Consider the following 17,193-nt stretch of genomic DNA (forward strand, 5'->3'; position numbering starts at 1 on the left):
CACAGCGAGAGAGGGAATATAAGCAGGGGGAGCGGGAGAGGGAGAAGCAGGCTTCCCGCCGAGCAGGGAGCCCGATGCGGGGCTCGATCCCAGGACCCTGGGACCATGACCTGAGCCGAAGGCAGACGCTTAACGACTGAGCCACCCAGGCGCTCCTGCCTTGAGTGATTATTAAAAGACCTGCGCAGGTGCCTTCAGCAGAATGTCGGCTACATAATAAGCCTCGGTATATGGTGCCTCCCCTCCCCAGTGCTCCTCTACCTGCCTCGAGTCCTGAGGACAAATGGCACAGAACCCCCTCCTGCAAGAAGGTAGCATTCCTATCTTCAGCAGTTCATGGACGGCTCCATGAGTCAGAAAGGAAGCACGGTGAGACACCAGGCACCCAGGGTAAGGACAGATATCCTCATTAGCAGCTCCAGACTTCAGGCCTCAGTGTAGAGTGAAGGCTTAAGCTCAAGGTGGGGAGTGAGGGACCAGGAGGTGACAAGTGCAGCCATGGGGGCCTTTCTTGTCCCCCTGCAGGGGCTACCCAGGGTGATAAGGAGTGGAACAGTTCAGTCATTCCCCCACCGTCCCCCACTGCTCCTAAAAGTCTTCCCCGATTAACCAGGCCGCCAACAAACCTTGCTGTGCCCCAGTGTCCTCACTCAGCCTCTCCCCTTTATGGGAACAACACAGTCTGGTGCCTTGTTGAGCCGACATCTGAGTCATCCCACTCCTTCTATTCCCTCTTCCCCCTCCCCCGCCCCCGCTTTTGTCAGCTTCCCCAGTGCCCTGCATTAGAAACTCTCAGAAAGCAGAAGAACCCTCTTCCCGCAATTGTACAAACTGACTGGGCCATGCCCACTCTGGGGGTCCAGTTTCCTTTGAAGAGCTAGGATTCTCCTGTCCCCACCCCCAAAACAGCTGTGGGGTAGCCATCAGAGTGCAGGGCTGAAAGGCAGGACACTTGGTGGCCCTCCTAGTTCTGCCCCTGGTTTGCTGTGTCCTTTGGCAAGTCACTACCCCTCTCTGAGCTGGCTTTTCCAGTCTAGTGAGGGGCTGAGGGGTCCCAGGACTCCTTTCTTCTCGAAGATACTCTCCCAGAGCAGCATCCTGGGGTCTTTCCCAGATCCTGAGAGGCTGGCACTGAGTTTCCCAGGGAAATGACTGCAGTCCACGAGGTTGGAAGAGCCGGCTGTAGGAACCTCGCCCTGCCTACCCTTAGCCAGAGTGGGTTTTTGGAAAGACAAACTGATTTCCATAACAGCTGGGACAGAATACGCTCAGGGAGAGAATTATGCAGCCTCCGCATGCCCCTCCTCCTCTCCAAATAAATATATAATAACCCAAAGCCCAATACACCATAATGATTTTACTGCTACTATCCATTTTTGGCCTGGGGACACTCCAGAGCTGTCTGCTTTTCTACTTTGGTTATTTTAGGACTATTTTCCAGCTGCTTGGGGGAAACTTTCCAATCATGCCCATCGGAGCAGTCACAGAAGTGGCTGGTTCTTCCCAGAGGCCAGAAGCTCGGGGGCTGCCAGGCCTCTGGAGGCCGGTGGTCCAGTGGGTCAGTGGTCAGAGCCCACTCTGGACACATGTGGCCCACCTTTCCCATTACTTCTACTGAAGTGGTAGCCTGGCACGGAGGGGAGTTTCTCAATTACCTAGGGAGTTTTTTGGGTTTTTTTTTAGATTTTATTTATTTATTTGATAGAGACACAGCGAGAGAGGGAACACAAGCAGGGGGAGTGGGAGAGGGAGAAGCAGGCTCCCTGCTGAGCAGGGAGCCCGATGCGGGGCTCTATCCCAGGGATCATGACCTGAGCCGAAGGCAGATGCTTAACGACTGAGCCACCCGGGTGCCCCCCTAGGGAGCTTTTTAAAACATGCTGATGCCCGAGCTCTACTCCAAAAAAAAAAAAAAAAAAAAAAAAAATCAGCATTTCTGGGAATGAGGCCGAGACATTTTTAAAGCCTTTGAAGGCAGTCAGTTGGTAAGTTCAAGTCACACTTCGGCATTTAGCAGCCGATTACACGGGCAGGCTCCTTACCATCAGAGCTGACTTTGCTCACTTATAAAATAGGAAGCCTGCCCCCTGTTCTACAGGGCTGTTGGAAAGATGAGAGAGGGCGCTTAAGGCACAACAGACCTGCGGGAATTGTTGACCGTGCTTCTTTCCTTGCCCCAGAAGGGGCAAGAGAGGGGCTGCACTGATGCTTTTCCAAACAAATCTTGAATGGAATTGGCATTCCTTGGGCTCACACCTGGGGAAGGTGCCTTGAACCACCTACATGGCTGGTCCGTATCACCATACAGGCTACTCCGACTCTTGAGCTAACCCCCCACTACAAAAAGCAATCTTACGAGAGATTTCTTTCATTAAAAACTATCTGTTGTCCTCCAGGCCATGGCACTCCATACTCCAAACCAGTAGCAATAAACACACATAACACCCAGATCTTGCTTTCTAATATTATTCTCTAATAAAAGGAACCAGAGCTCCTTGGAGAAATGGCTGATTCTAGGATTGGGACAAGGAATATACAAGACAATCCTGGAGAATGCGGTGTCAGGAAGTAAGGAAGCGCTCCAAAAACCAAACACACACATACCCACGCAATGGTGGCCGTATGTCAAAGGGTCACGGGAACCAACTGAAGGAGCTCCCGATGGCCAAAGCTGGAACAATCTGAGCAACAGAATCATTAAAGTAGTAGTAATTATAACCCAAAGCAGAAAGGCAATATCCACAAGTCCATATTGCTACAAGTAAATGATGTAATAAATAAATGAGTGAAGATGAGACTACGTCTCTTGTGCAGAAGAACTCCAAATAATTTATGTAGATAGTCAAGGAACTTCCTGATGATGGGCTGTGCATAGTGACTTCCCTCCAAAGAGGGCAGCATAAGGGGAGGAAAGGTTCACTTTACAGAGGGGAAAGCTGACAAGCACCTCGGCCAGGTGATCCAGGTAAACACGGATAGTAAGTGATAAGTCATGTTGATAGTAGGTACTTCTGACATGATGTGATGAGAGAGGCACTTTACTTCTGTGTCTTCCGCCCCCAAACTCATAACCCTAGTCTAACCATCAGATAAATCCCAAGAGAGGGACCCCCTACCGAATACCTTAAAATACCTATATTCCTCAAACCTGTCAAGGCCACATCAGAAACAAAGAAAGTCTGAAAAACTCTCACAGCCTAGAGGAGCCTGAGGAGACATAATGACTAAATGTAAGATGGCGCCCTGCCTGAAATGCTGCGACAGAAAATGGACATTAGGTAAAGCCTAGGGGCTTTAGTTCATATGAATGTATCAAACTTGCTTCATTAATTGTGACAAATGTATCCTACCAGTGTTAGATGTCAACAGTAGCAGAAACTGGGTGAGGAGTATTCAGGAACTCCCTATACTGTTTTTGCAACTCTTCTGTAAATCTAAAATTTCTAAAATTAAACTTAAAAAAAAAAACAAAACACCATTTGGGTGAAGAATGAATAAAGGCGGCTTTTTGATTGCCTTGTTTCTGGATACACACAAATCAAAAATGGGCCAGTATGTTCCCAATACCTTATCAGAGAAGCAGACTGCAGAGAGGGGAGATGGGGAGGGGTGGAGGAGATGGGGCACGGTCAAGATCACAGAGATATTGGGGGGTGGGCAAAGGAGCCAGATGCCTGGTCTCCTGACCATTCGCCTCTGGACAGGAGGAAGCATCCTCCTCATCAGGAGAGGTGGGGTCCAGGCGATCTCTGAAGACCCTTTGAGCTCTCACAGCCTGGGGCCCACCTGTGGTGTCTGCACCATTTTTCCCCCCATTTTTTTAAAGTACTTTAAAAAAAAAAGATTTTATTTATGTATTTGGGAGAGAGAGAGAGTGCATGAGCAGGGGGAGGCACAGAGGGAGAAGCAGACTCCCTGCAGAGCAGGGAGCCCGATTCGGGGCTCAATCCCAGGATCCTGGGATCATGACCTGAGCTGAAGGCAGACACTTGACCGACTGAGCCACCCAGGAGCCTGTGTCTGCAGCTTTAAAAATGAGGAAAGCATTGCGCTGGCTGAGTTTCAGTGCTGGGATGAAGTTACCCAGCTGAAGGTCACACCCCGTAGACTCTGTTCTCACTAGTTGTGTGGCCTCAGGCAAGTGAGTGAGCCTCTCCTCACCTTTACTTCTTCAGTGGGGAAATAAGGGCACTAATAATACCAACCACCTGACAGAAATCACGGTGGGGATAGATAAGACTGTGCAAAGAACAACCCTGGGTAAAAGTTGGCCAATTGTTCTTGTCACAGAATGAACTTCGGGCTTTGCTTCTGCTTGAAAATACAGATGTGAAGAGTCAGGGATCAAGGCAGAGAGGGAGGGGGGCAGGGAAGGCAAGAGAAGGCGCATCTGCTCCAATTCTGTTGTCTTCAGCGCTGGCTCGGAGACCCACCAATTCTCCAATAGACCCTCTCTGCTCCCCCATCCCAGTCCTGCCCATCCATCCTGCAAGACCCAGCTCAGCATCTGCCTCCTCCAGGAGGTCTGCCCGTATCACCCCAGAGCTCGACATCTCTTTCTGGCCACAGCCAGATCTTCTCATCCTCAGGGCAGAGAGGAGGTACTGGAAGACAGATCCTCACACCCCACAGCCTTGAACCAATGGCTCTCAGGAGTCAGTGGACAAGGAGCTTGCTAGTTTCTTGGGTGCGATGGCCTTGAGATATGTGTTCCACACTGGTTCACAGAATGCTCCAGCAGGATCCAGCAGGATCCAGCTCCCCTTGCAGCCTGCGGTAACTTGCATGATCACATACCTTTTATTAGCTGCCTCCCTTCCCTGTCTTATTTCCCCTGCCGGCTTCCCTGGCATCACCTCTCAAATTAACCACTTGAACTCAAATCCTTGTCTTGGGGTCTGCTTCTGGGGAAGCCCAAACTAGGGCACTCCTCAGCCTCAGTTTCCTTATCTGCAAATTGGGGATAATGGCAGATTCAGAGGCCACCCAGGATTATCACAAGGATTCAATGAGATGACATCATATAGGACTTGGCATTAATGCTAGTACAGAGCCCCGCATCAAGAAGCAATCTTCACATAGAGCCACTCTTGTTATTTTGATTTGGGCTTATCTTAAACTTTTTGAAGACAGGGCTGACCCCTGGGGGCAGAGCAGTCAGGACTTCGGCTGGCCCAGCCTGCCCTGGAGATGCACTTGCCTCTCCCACGAAGGGTCCTTACTGTCTTGTCCACCCGCATCTACGTCCATGCCCAGGACACATCTCCCCTAGTGACCAAGAAAGGCCCAGAAAATGGCCATCCCTCAGCATCCAAACCTTGCACTTGGGCCTATTTTTGAGCCGCATCCCCCCAGGAAGGGCGGGAAGTCCCCTCAGAACCTAACAGGGAAGTGGGTGATTCTTTGGTTGACTGGACATGTTGGGAAGGTTGACTGGGACACTCGCTGGCCTAAGTCCCCGATATTATTTTCAAAATAGAAAACCTTTTGGTGGGGAGGGACGAAACAACAGAGCTTGTTTTCTTGAGGACGACAGTCAACCTGACTGCCCCCGGAGCCCCCTCCCAGCTCCCCCCTCTAGAGGGATCTGCAGACTCCCGGGCTGCCCCTGGTGCTGCAGTGGGGCTGGCCTGGCCCGCAGGGTGCCTGCCACCATACTCAGAGGAGACCCCCCCTTGGTCTCGGCAGGATTCTGCTGGGCTGTCCGGCCTCTATGGTCCCCACTCCCCCTGGTAGGGGCTCTGTGGCAAGGGGAGGTTGGAACTTTGTTGGAGGGCCCATAAGTTCCAGTAATTCCGATTTTCAGGTACTACCGCTTACTTGATGGATTTTTATCTCGTCCTGAGCCCCATGTATGTGGGAGCTTGGACTCTTCCCCAGATGCAGCGCCCACAGCACGACCTACCGCACTGAAGGCGAGCCCAGCGGCTGAAAGGTAGGATTCCCTTTGCACATGCAGATACGACATAGCCCAGGAGCAGCCAGACTGCCTGGGTTCAAATTCCAGCCCTTGTTCCCTGAGTCACCTGGGGGAGGTCACTCAGCTTCTTTGCATCTCAGTTTACCTCTTCTGTAACATGGGCCTGATTGCAATGCCCACGTCAGAGGGCTGCCGTGAGCACACACGGTGCTGATTCGTGTGCACGCCCTCGGTGAGTGCCTGGGACATAGTGCTTGACGGACCCCAGCTGCTGTCCCCGGGGGACTCTGCAGATAATGCCTGCAGAGACAGACCATGCGCTTGGAGCAAACACGGTTTCCGCAGCGGACTGGTGACTGCCGGGGCCAGGGGAAGAAGGCCCGGCTGCTTTAATGGATGCGGGGCTTTATGTCGGGGCGATGAAATGTTTTGGAAGCAGACAGCGGTGCTGCTTCTGTGAACAGACTAAATAGTGTGCTTGAAAACGGCTCATTTTCTGTGATGTGACTTTCACCTCAATAACAAACAAAACCGAAAAAAGACTTCTGGGAAGTAGGTGAGGGGAAAGAGAACAGGTGGCAAAAGCTTTGAGAAGACTCTTCACTTCTGTCCAGCTTGATTTTTTTTTTTTTTTTTACAGTGACTACACATGTTTGCCACTTTTATAATTAAACAAACTCAATGTTTTTTAAAAAGGAAGTGGCGTGTAAGAGAAAAACGCGTGGGGTGGGTGGCATTTGATGGGTTCTGACTCACATTTCACTATCTACCTATCTTCCTTCCCCTGTGATGCTCATACTACCCGGACCAGAGTACCTTCACTAACGGCCCCACTTCAAAGTGAGAAAAGTGAGCCTCAGAAAAATCTAAGCCCCTTGGCTCAACTCACAGAGCCTGGCTGCAGAAAAGCTTTTGCCTCCATCCCACAGCCCCTGCTTCTCATACGTCAACTAAGGGGGTGTGATATGATTTCTCAGGTACCTCCAGCTCTGATCCCCTCTGGTCCCAGATGCGTGGCTGACTTCTCCAAGTGTCAGTCCTGCCTCTTCAGTGCCCCAGTGCCCACACAGCCCACGCCAGCCACACAGTCCCCTGTTCTCCAGGGGGGACACCTGCTCTCCAAAGCAGGAACCAGATGTCCCGCCAGTCTCTCACTCCTGCGTTCTGGAAAAAACACCCCAGTCGAAAAGCTGACCAGCCCAAGAAAGGAAAGCAGAGGCCAGCTGCTTAGGTGGGAGCCCGGGCAGCTCCTTGCAGCTGTGTCCGCCCACCACCGGCCACAAGGCAAAGAGACCCCAACTCACCCCAGCCGCCTCCTGCAGCAGGATCCTGGCTGCCTCCGCCCGGCCCAGACTGAGCTGCAGCCACACAGGGCACGTCTTGATGAGCTTCTCCAGGACACTGATGCCCCGCTGGAGAAGGCAGTTCTTCGGGGTGACCGGCGGACAAGGCCCCACGCCATCCTCCTCCTCCTCTTCCTCTCCCTCTCCTTTGCCAACATCTGGAATAGGACTGAGAACAGAATCAAATGATCAGCCCCTCCTGCAGCCAGCCCACAGAACTGTGTATAACAGATGCAGATTCAATTAAACCATGCTCATTCATTTAGCATCGATGAACCCAGCAGTCCTCTGGGGAATTAAAAAATAAACAAACCATGATCTTCACCTTAGGGTGCTTATAATAAAATGAGTTGGATCTACACAGAAGCAACCAGCTGAAGCAGAAGATTGGGATAAATATAACGGGAGCACCATGCAATAGAAGTAGCTAATTCCAACCCAGGTTGGCTTCAAGGGAAACACATGGGGCGTTTGAGCAGAGCTCTGCAGAGGATTTTTAAAAAACTTTCAAATTGAAGTGTAACTTACAGTGAAACATACAAGTCGTTAGTATACATCTAGACAGATTTTTATATATGTCTATACCCACGCAACTACCACCCCGCAAGAGATGGGCTGGCCAATAACGTAACCACTAGCCACATGGGGGTATTGAGCTCTTAAAAGTGAGTTGACGGAATTGAGACCTGCTGTGAGGGTAAAATACGCACAAGATCTGAAGTCTTGATATGCAAAAAAAAGACTGTAAAAGAGCTCATTAATAATATTTTACATGGATTATATGATGAAATGATAGTAGATTGAGTATATTGGGTTAAATAAAACATTACTAAAATTAATTTCACCTATTTCTTTTTACTTTTTTAATGTGGCTACTAGAAAATTTAAAACTACATTTGTGGCTTGCATTATATTTCTATTGTGCTGATTCAGACATTTCCAGAAGGCTCCCTCATGTCCCCTCCCAGTCAATACTCTGTCCCTCCCCCCCCCCCCCCGGGGTTAAGGACGTAACAGTCAGGGAGGGGGAAAGAGGACAGTCACAGGCCTGAGAAAGAGCAAAAACCCAAAAAGAGGTCCAGTTTAAGAGATCTCGGACCCTCCCCCAAAATGCTCACTCCACTGGACCCCCTACACACACTGGCAGGTCAGTTTTGATTCCGAGGAACTAAATCTCTCAGGGTATCTGCAGGGGTGAGAACCTGCATCAGACAGAGAAAGGTAGTTACACAGGTAGGAAGATGTGGCTGCTGCCTCTCTTTTGCCTGTGTCCCTGGCTAGCAGTTGCTGTAAGGAGCTGCTGGGGAGTGGGGGGAGAACGAGGCCGGGATGAGCCCTGTTAAAGGCACAGGAGAGTGGAACCAGGTGGTAGGGGAGAAGGGGTAAGAGGCCTGCAAGACCCAAAAGTCCTGAGGAGAGAACAGCAATTCCTGAAGGGAAGGACTGGGTCCTGGCTAAAATTCCCTCCTGACGCCCCCACTCCCAAATCCTCTGAGAAGCCTTCCTTCTCACGGATGCTGTGTGTGCATGGATACTTGTGGATTTCCCCGCCTGAAAAGTGTGCCCGATCACCAGGACAACAGGAGTGTCTGAGGCAGCTGCAGGCACTGTGGGGCCAGGAGGGGCAGTATGGCGGCCCCATGGATGTCCACAGGCTGTGGAACGGGGGCTCAGTGGGCCTCATTTGGAGTTCAAGTCCAGGGCAGCCCAGCTGATACTGACGCAAGCTCTTCCCAGGCCCTGAAGCACACGGTCATAGCATCTCCTCCGGGGGAAAGAACTTAAGAGGCTGGAGGCCAGAATTACCCAGAAAAGAAGCACCCTGGGGCCTGTTAGTTTCCTCTAACCCCCACCCTTGGAAACATAAAACTATCTTCTGGCACCAAAAGGCTTCCCGATCATCTTTAAACCTCCTCACTTGGCCGGGGGCCTTTCCCCAGGGGCAGATTAGGGCTCTCATGGAGGCTGGGAGTGAGAGCTCCCATTTCCTCTCTGCCACCAACTAGGCTTAGGCCTTGGCGAGTCCTTTCCCTCCGAGTCTGTTTTCTCATCTGTGCAATGGGCCAGGGGTGGCCTGGAAGATTCCTCCATTTATTGGGTGCCCCTAGGCAGGGCCTGGGCTTTGGGGACAAATGTCTTCATCTTCTCCTTAGAACCAAAGCCATTATCAAACAAAGAGGCTCTGGGAGAAAGGAGGGGTCTGTCTCCCACTCACTTGTACTATCGATATTTTTCTGAGGGCCTGCAAGCTCCAGATGTTGTTCTAGGAACTGGGTTAGAGCAAAGAACAAGAGTAAAAAACAAACAAAACCAAACAAAAACAACAAAACTCATCTCTAGGAGAGGAGCCAGATGACAGACAAGGTGATTGAGTGACCTAGAGTGTGTCAGGTCGTGCTGAGCTATAACAAGGATGCAGATATTTGGGAAAGAGCAAAGGCCTTTGAGCCACCTGACTCAGAGAAACCTCGAGGAAGCCTGGGGGCTGGCAGGTGCTGGGCCTAGGGGGTTGGGGCGTGGGAGGTCAGAGGGGGCAGTGTGGGGGTCCACATAAGGATGCTGGAACCACTGGCAGAGTTGACTCTAAGTCCATGTATATGAATGCCTTCCCTGGGCTGCTGGTTAGCAACTAGGCCACACCAACATGCAAGCTTCCTCAGCAAGAAATGGGCCCACTAAGACCTCATGGGACCTGGGTCACTTCTGGGCCCACAGAGAGTCTTCAAAGATCCATAGAGATGAAGCCGCTCCCTGGCCCCAGTTCCCTGGAAGTCCCACCTGCGTCCTGAGGACAAGGTGACCAAGGAGAAACTCCGTCCAGGCTCCAGTGTCAGAGGGACCATGACATCTCTCCCTTATGATCATGTCCCTTCCTGCTCTAAACCCTTCAATGGCTCCCACTGCCTAAAGGATCCAATCCAGTCTCCTTACTGAATGCATTCCCTTTCTGAGCCCCACCCTGCAATGTAAACTCCCCGACAAAGGGCTGCCCTCCATCCCCTCAGCAAAACCTGCATTTCCCCGCCTGGTGCTCCTGAGGCTCAGCCTGCTCTATCCACCTGTGATTCCTACAGGTTCCCTGGTACCAACATTTTCTCCAATGGGCAGGCAAAAGTTTAGTGGATTGGACCAGAAAGCAAGAACCATAAAAGGAAGGATGGATAAATTAAACATACCAAATTTAAATTGTGCCATCAAAACACTTCATGAAGAAAAGGAATACTCAAACCACAGGCGGGGAGAAAATATTTGCAAAGCATACATCTAACGGAGAACAAGCAAGTTCGTTGTTAAAAATGGGCAAAAGATTTGAAAATACCTCCAAGACGACATCTGAATGGCCAATAAGCAGGTGAAAGACTACTCGACATCATCAGTCATTAGGGAAATGCAAATTAAAGCCACAGTGAAATATCATGACACAACCACTAGAATTTCTAGGCTAAAATTAAAAAGACTGACAACATGGGCGCCCGGGTGGCTCAGTCGGTTAAGCGACTGCCTTCGGCTCAGGTCATGATCCTGGAGTCCCGGGATCGAGTCCCACATCGGGCTCCCTGCTCAGCAGGGGGTCTGCTTCTCCCTCTGACCCTCCTCCCTCTCATGCTCTCTGTCTCTCATTCTCTCTCTCTCAAATAAATAAAATCTTAAAAAAAAAAATTTAAAATAAATAAATAAATAAAGTAAGCTCTAGAGGTGCCTGGGTGATTCAGTCAGTTAAGTGTCCGACTCTTGATTTCAGCTCAGGTCATGATCTCATGGTTGTTAGATCAAGCCCTGCATCAGGCTCCACGCTCAGTGGGGAGTCTGCTGGAGATTCTTTCTCTTTCTTTCCCTCCCTCCCTCTCTCTCTCTTCCCCTCTAATAAATAAATAAATCTTTAAAAAAATAAATAAAAAAACAAATAAAAAATAAAAAGCCTGACAACATCACATGTTGGTGAGGGTGGGAAGGAACCAGAACTCTCCCGAGTTACTGGAGAGAATGTAAATTGGTACCATCACTTTGGAAAAAGGCAGTTTTTTATAAATCTAAACATACACCTATCATATGACCCAGCCATCCCAGTCCCGGGTACCTATCTACCCAAGAGAGATGAAAGTGAATGTCCACACAAAGACCTGTACGTGAATATTCTTCGCAGTTTTACTCATGATAGCCTGCAACTGGTCCAGGTGTCCATCAATGGGAGAATGAACAGCTGAAGCGGTGTATCACCCAATACAATAGGAAGTGCTGATCCACACAACCACATGGATGAGCCCAGAAACGTGCTAAAAGAAGCCAGGTGCACAAAAATACATACCATCTGAACCCATTTGTATGAAGTTCAAGTGGTACACTGAGATACGTGCATTTACATTTTATCATCTGGAAATTTTACAGCAAAACAATAAAAAAGAACAATAAATAAACACTGAACTCTAGTTAATGATACATATACTAACATATTCGGGGATGCCCAAAACTGTCTTTGAAATGCATTAAAAAAAGTAAGATGGGGACGCCTAGGTAGCTCAGTCGGTTAAGCGTCTGCCTTTGGCTCAGGTCGTGATCCCAGGGTCCTGGGATCGAGTCCCGCATCAGGCTCCTTGCTCAGCGAGGACCCTGCTTCTCCTTCTGCCTGCCACTTACCCTGCGTATGCTCTCTCTCTGACAAATAAATAAAATCTTAAAAAAAAGGTGTTCCCTGCAAAATTCTTTAGACTCTTCTGCACGTTTAAAATCTTTTATAGTACAGGGCGCCTGGGTGGCTCAGTTGGTTAAGCGACTGCCTTCGGCTCAGGTCATGGTCCTGGAGTCCCGGGATCGAGTCCCGCATCGGGCTCCCTGCTCAGCAGGGAGTCTGCTTCTCCCTCTGACCCTCCCCCCTCTCATGCTCTCTCTATCTCATTCTCTCTCTCAAATAAATAAATAAAAATCTTAAAAAAAAAAATCTTTTATAGTACAGTGTTGGGGATAAAGTTCTCCCCATCCCTTAAGACCCATCCAGAAGAAGCCTGTCTGCTGTATTAGAAGCCCTGGTTTCGAACCTAGGTTGTGTAACCTCTGGCCAGTTACGTTACTTGTCTGGGCTTCAGTTTAAGTGTCTGTAAAAAGGTAAGAATAACCCTTACCTAATAGCGAGACAGAGAGGTGGGTTGAGTGCTTCGCACAACTCAGTAAACATTAACTATTGTTTTTCTATCATTCCAACCCTCCAGTTGCGATTCTTCGCATTACAATTCTTCCACTTCGTAGCCTTGATTTTAGGACTTAGCACACTTGATAAGAGCAACCGGGTAGATGTCTGTGTGTTGCACTTGGCTGGTACCCAAGAAAACATCTGGCCCCAGAGGTAACTCGCAAGTTCAAGTGCTATGTGGGCTCAGCGACAGTCCCCGGCAGTTAGAGTGGCTGTGGCCAGGCGGTTCCATAGCAGTAATCACAGCAGGAAACAAGGCCTGACACGGTGTCGGCTCTGGGTATCTCTCCCTCTGCCATAATGCTTATGCCCGACAGCCCAGCCCCAAGCTCCATCATCGGCACGGGCATTGTGCAGTCCCAAGTGGGCGCCCAGACAGCTCAAGTGACCCAAGGCCCAATGTCAGCAGGGACTCAGGCATCAGAGGGTCTGGCCCCATGGCCCTTCTTTGGCCTGGTCATAGCAGGCGCCCTTGTCACTTTGTCCCTTCAGGGCTCTTGTGCTCCCGTGACTCGGAGCAAGGCCCAAAGCTCCCCCAGCCTCAGCTGCTCCTTCTCGAACTGGCATCTGCTGGCAGAGCAGGGGACCCAGACATCCATGTCCTCCCCCTCAGCAGCCAAACTCCAGCTGAAGGCCCCGCAAAGGCAGCCACGGGAACCTGGGGTAATGAATGGGACCGTTAGCGAAAAGTAATGAGCCTCAGAAACTTTAGAGCAACTCCGCGGGCAAGAGAAATTGTTCGCGGCCAGTTTCTTTCTGCTCGCTGGTGGGGAGGAGAGCTCCACTCAGGGCAGCTGTCCTTGGACACCAGGCTGAGCCCCCCAGAGGCGGTGTGGTCAGACACTCGGGAAGACCCTTCCCCTGAGCGGCAGGGACCCAGCCTGGACGCAGCAACCGGGTTCATCTGGGGGCACTTTCTCACCAGCTCCCTGGAGGAGGAGTGAATTGGTGTGTCCGCAATCCCCTGGCCTGGTGTGTGTGTCCCCGTCACAGGTGCAAAGAGGAAAGCTCTGCTCTGGGGCGGAGAGGCTGCCCCCGGGGGCTACCCGAGTGTGGGGTCAGAGCGGGGAGGGTGACAGCTTGGGGTGTGGGGCATGGCTCGACACTGCCCGTTTGGAAGGAAAGCATGGATGTTTCCCAGCTCACAAGGGCTCCCGCAGCTCGGGAAGTTCCAGTTATGCCTCCTTGTGAGGGGAACTGACTTAGGCAGAACTCGAGAGGAATATGGGATGGAGAGAGAGGACTGGCAAAAGGCCACCTTGGTCCCACCCATGATCCCAACCCCAAACAGCTTCAAGACCAAGCAGGTCTATCAAGATGGAAAGCTGTGGTCCCTGCCCTCAGGGGCTCTCAGGCCTACAGGGACCAGATGTGGCTCCAGGGGTAGAAATCATGGCTGGCCCGATCACTCTGTACCTGGTGCGTGGGCACACAGGCGACGTGGGAGGCCGGATGGGAAGGGGCCCTGGGAATGCAGGGCAGCAGCCTGCCTGTTTGATGGACAAGGAGCCCACAGCACGACCACATGTGGGTCTGTTCTAAGTACTCCACGCAGTCCCCTAACTCGGCCGACCTCACACCTATATGCCTGGGTTGCACTGTGTCCCCCAAAATGGTTTGTCCAAATTTTAACCCCTGGTACCTAAAAATGTGACCTTATTTGAAAAGAGGATCTTTGTAGATGTAAATAAGTTAAGGATGAGATCATCCTGGATTGAAGATGGGCCCTAAATCTAGTGGCGGGTGTCCTTATAAGCAGAAGGAAAGCCATGGAGAGATGCTGGAAGGCCACGCGATGGCAGAGGAAGAGACTGGATTAGAACATCGCAAGCCAAGGAGCGCCAAGAGCCCACGGCCACCACTAGAACCTAGGAGAGAGGATGGAACGGATTCTCCCTCAGAGCCTGCAGATGGAACCATCTCTGCCGACACCTTGATGTTAGACTTCCGGCCTCCAGAAAGGTGAGAGGATAAATGCCTGTTGTTTCAAGCTGCAAGGTTTTGGTAAAACACCACAGTCTTGGGAAATGAATACCCGACATCAAAGAGTCCCATGTAAAGATGAGGACACGGAGGCACAGAGAGTCCAAAAAGCTCACCCAAGGTCACACAGCCATTAAATGGCAGAGCTGGGTTTCAAACCCCAGGCAATTTGGCTTCAGAGTTTGTTCTTCAAACCACTATCCTCTTCGAGCTCTTGAAGAAATTTAAAAATTTTCCCATATATCTGTATCCTTGTAGTACACGGCAAAGAGAGCGTGTTCAATAATGTTTGTTATATCATTTGGAATATATACAAACAGACACAGACACATATAAAAATATACATAGAAATAACTTCCAGAAGGCTACGTAAGACATCATTAAAGACAGAGAAGTTCATGGGGATTTGTTTCAATTCTTTATACTGATTAAGCATTACTTATATGATTAAAACCCATCTTAAATAATGTGTGAAAATAACCCTGTTTGTCACATAAACGAATACAGAGAGATGGAGAGCTGTTGGCTTTGGGGATCTCCCAAGCCCGGCTCGTATCCCGGTTTTGCACATACTCGCGGCTGGGGGTTGGACACCTTATCCAACCACTATGACCTCTAGTTTCTTCTTCTGTAAAATAGGGAGCAAGTACCACCAGCTGAGAGGATTTCTCTTGGGAGCAAAGATGAGGTGGACAGGTATGTGGTATGAAGAGGGCACTCTGTGCACGATGATTATCATGAGACTCGTTAAGAGTTAACCTCTAAAAGCCATAATTGAATTGCTGAGCAGATTCCAGCACCCACCCTAAACTTCCAAAGTCCAAAGCCCCCTTCCTCCCTTTTGAAGTAGCCCCTATTTCTCCAGCTGGGACAGGATTGTCTAGAGTTCCTGGAGGGGAGTTTCCCTGTCTGTGACTCTGGTGGCCCCGAGAACCAGCCATGCCTCAACACTCCAGGGTGAGACAGGACAGTTGCTCATTGCTGCTCCCAACACCCCATCCCTTTCCTTGTCCTCCGTGCAGACTGCTCATTGGGGAAATGACTCCTGCACAGACAGCAAGGGACTGGAAACACAAGGACAGGTGTGTGGGAGGTGTGAGTCATTGCAGGAAGGGACATCAACCTCTCACCGGTGCCCTCTCTCTACAGACTCAGTTAGAGGGTCAGCAGACATTTCACACACCCTGCACAGTGCAAGGGTGAAGAACTAGGGCTCAGTCAGTCTCTGTCCCAGCCCCTGCCGCGCCCTGGCCAAGTGACCGAGGGCAAGGTATTGAACCCCTACGGGCCTCAGTTTTCTTATCCGTGCAATGGAGCTGGTAACACCTGCACATGCTTAATGTGCATCAAGCAGCACCTGGAACATGGTGACACTTCAAATAGGTCCTTATTCTAGTGGGGGTAATCACGTATGCGGTCACACCTTCTTTCTCCCAGGGACACCTGTTGCTATGGCAGCAATGCGAGAGATGGCTCGAGATAAGCAAGAAACCATGGTTCAGCCCCCTAAAAGCCACCGGAGCACCGAGAGGGTAAAGCACCGCCGAGAATGAAGACAGGTGCTCCTGCTCTGAAAATGTTAAAATCTACGAGAGACAGGGATGCTGCAGCCCAGGCCCAGCAGCCCCTCCCAGGATGCACATGGGCACAAGGAGACAAGGACGATGGAACTACATGGCCTTGGCAGTGATCAGGACATGGGAATGACCCATGTCCATCCATAAGAGAACGGGTTCACAGGTTGTGATCCCAGCCACCCTGGACTATCACACAGCTGCTAAAAGGCAGGACCCAAGGCTACTTAATATCAAAATCCTGTTCATTCCCCGATTTGGGTCCCCATGCTGAGGTTAGGTAAGAGAATATCCTTGTACTTGCGAAACACCCACTAAAATATATGGGGGTAAAGAGGCACAGTGTCTGCAACGTGCTCTCAGAAGGTTCAGGAAAAAAAATGAGAGAGATGTGACAAAATGTTAATAATCGGTGACTCTGGGTGAAGAGTGTACATACAGGACTTCGCTGTACTCATCCTGTAACTTTTCCGGAAGTCTGAAATTACAGTAAAAGGAAAAGTTTTAAAATTCTACAAACCTGATGTGGAGTGCAATAAGCAAATTACAGAGAGAATGGAAACAATTAGGTGTAAAAACATACTAACTGCACACACACCAGCTCCTGGGTGACGGTTACTGCCCGGGGAAGCGGGAGGCAATGGGACCAGGGAGGGGTGTGAAGGTGGCTTCAGCCCGCTCTGTAACCACTGATTTACTCTTAGGAGCTCTGAAGCAATATGGCAAGATGATAGGATTTAACAAAACTCAATTATGGGTACTCATGGTGTTGTTATGTTTTTCCCTAGATTTCTGTGTGCTTGAAATAATTAAAAAATACACAAAACTCCCACACCCCTTCCCCCAAGATCCCAGCACCTGTCATAAGCTGAGGAGATATGGGGTGGGAGGTCTCCAGGCACCTAAGCCTATTCCTTCTGCCAGGGCAATTTATATGGGACACTCCAGCTTTTTTTGATTATATATTTATATATATATTTTTTGGTGTTTTTTTTTTTTTTAAAGATTTTATTTATTTATTTGAGAGAGAGAATGAGATAGAGAGAGAGAGCATGAGAGGGGTGAGGGTCAGAGGGAGAAGCAGACTCCCTGCCGAGCAGGGAGCCCGATGTGGGACTCGATCCCGGGACTCCAGGATCATGACCTGAGCCGAAGGCAGTCGCTTAACCAACTGAGCCACCCAGGCGC

General features: G+C 50.2%; 1 protein-coding gene across 1 annotated transcript in view; it reads right to left on the reverse strand.

Moving 5' to 3' along the window:
- RIN3 (Ras and Rab interactor 3) overlaps positions 1 to 17,193 on the reverse strand; it is a 99,267-nt gene that overhangs the window by 75,430 nt on the left and 6,644 nt on the right. Inside the window, exon 2 of the mRNA XM_081830040.1 lies at positions 7,225 to 7,432. Within this exon, the coding sequence (XP_081686166.1) occupies positions 7,225 to 7,432 (208 nt within the window). The remainder of the gene's footprint in view (positions 1 to 7,224; positions 7,433 to 17,193) is intronic.

Source organism: Leptonychotes weddellii, chromosome 9, assembly GCF_054177405.1.
Source record: "Leptonychotes weddellii isolate Sample4059 chromosome 9, ASM5417740v2, whole genome shotgun sequence".
NCBI lineage: Eukaryota > Metazoa > Chordata > Mammalia > Carnivora > Phocidae > Leptonychotes > Leptonychotes weddellii.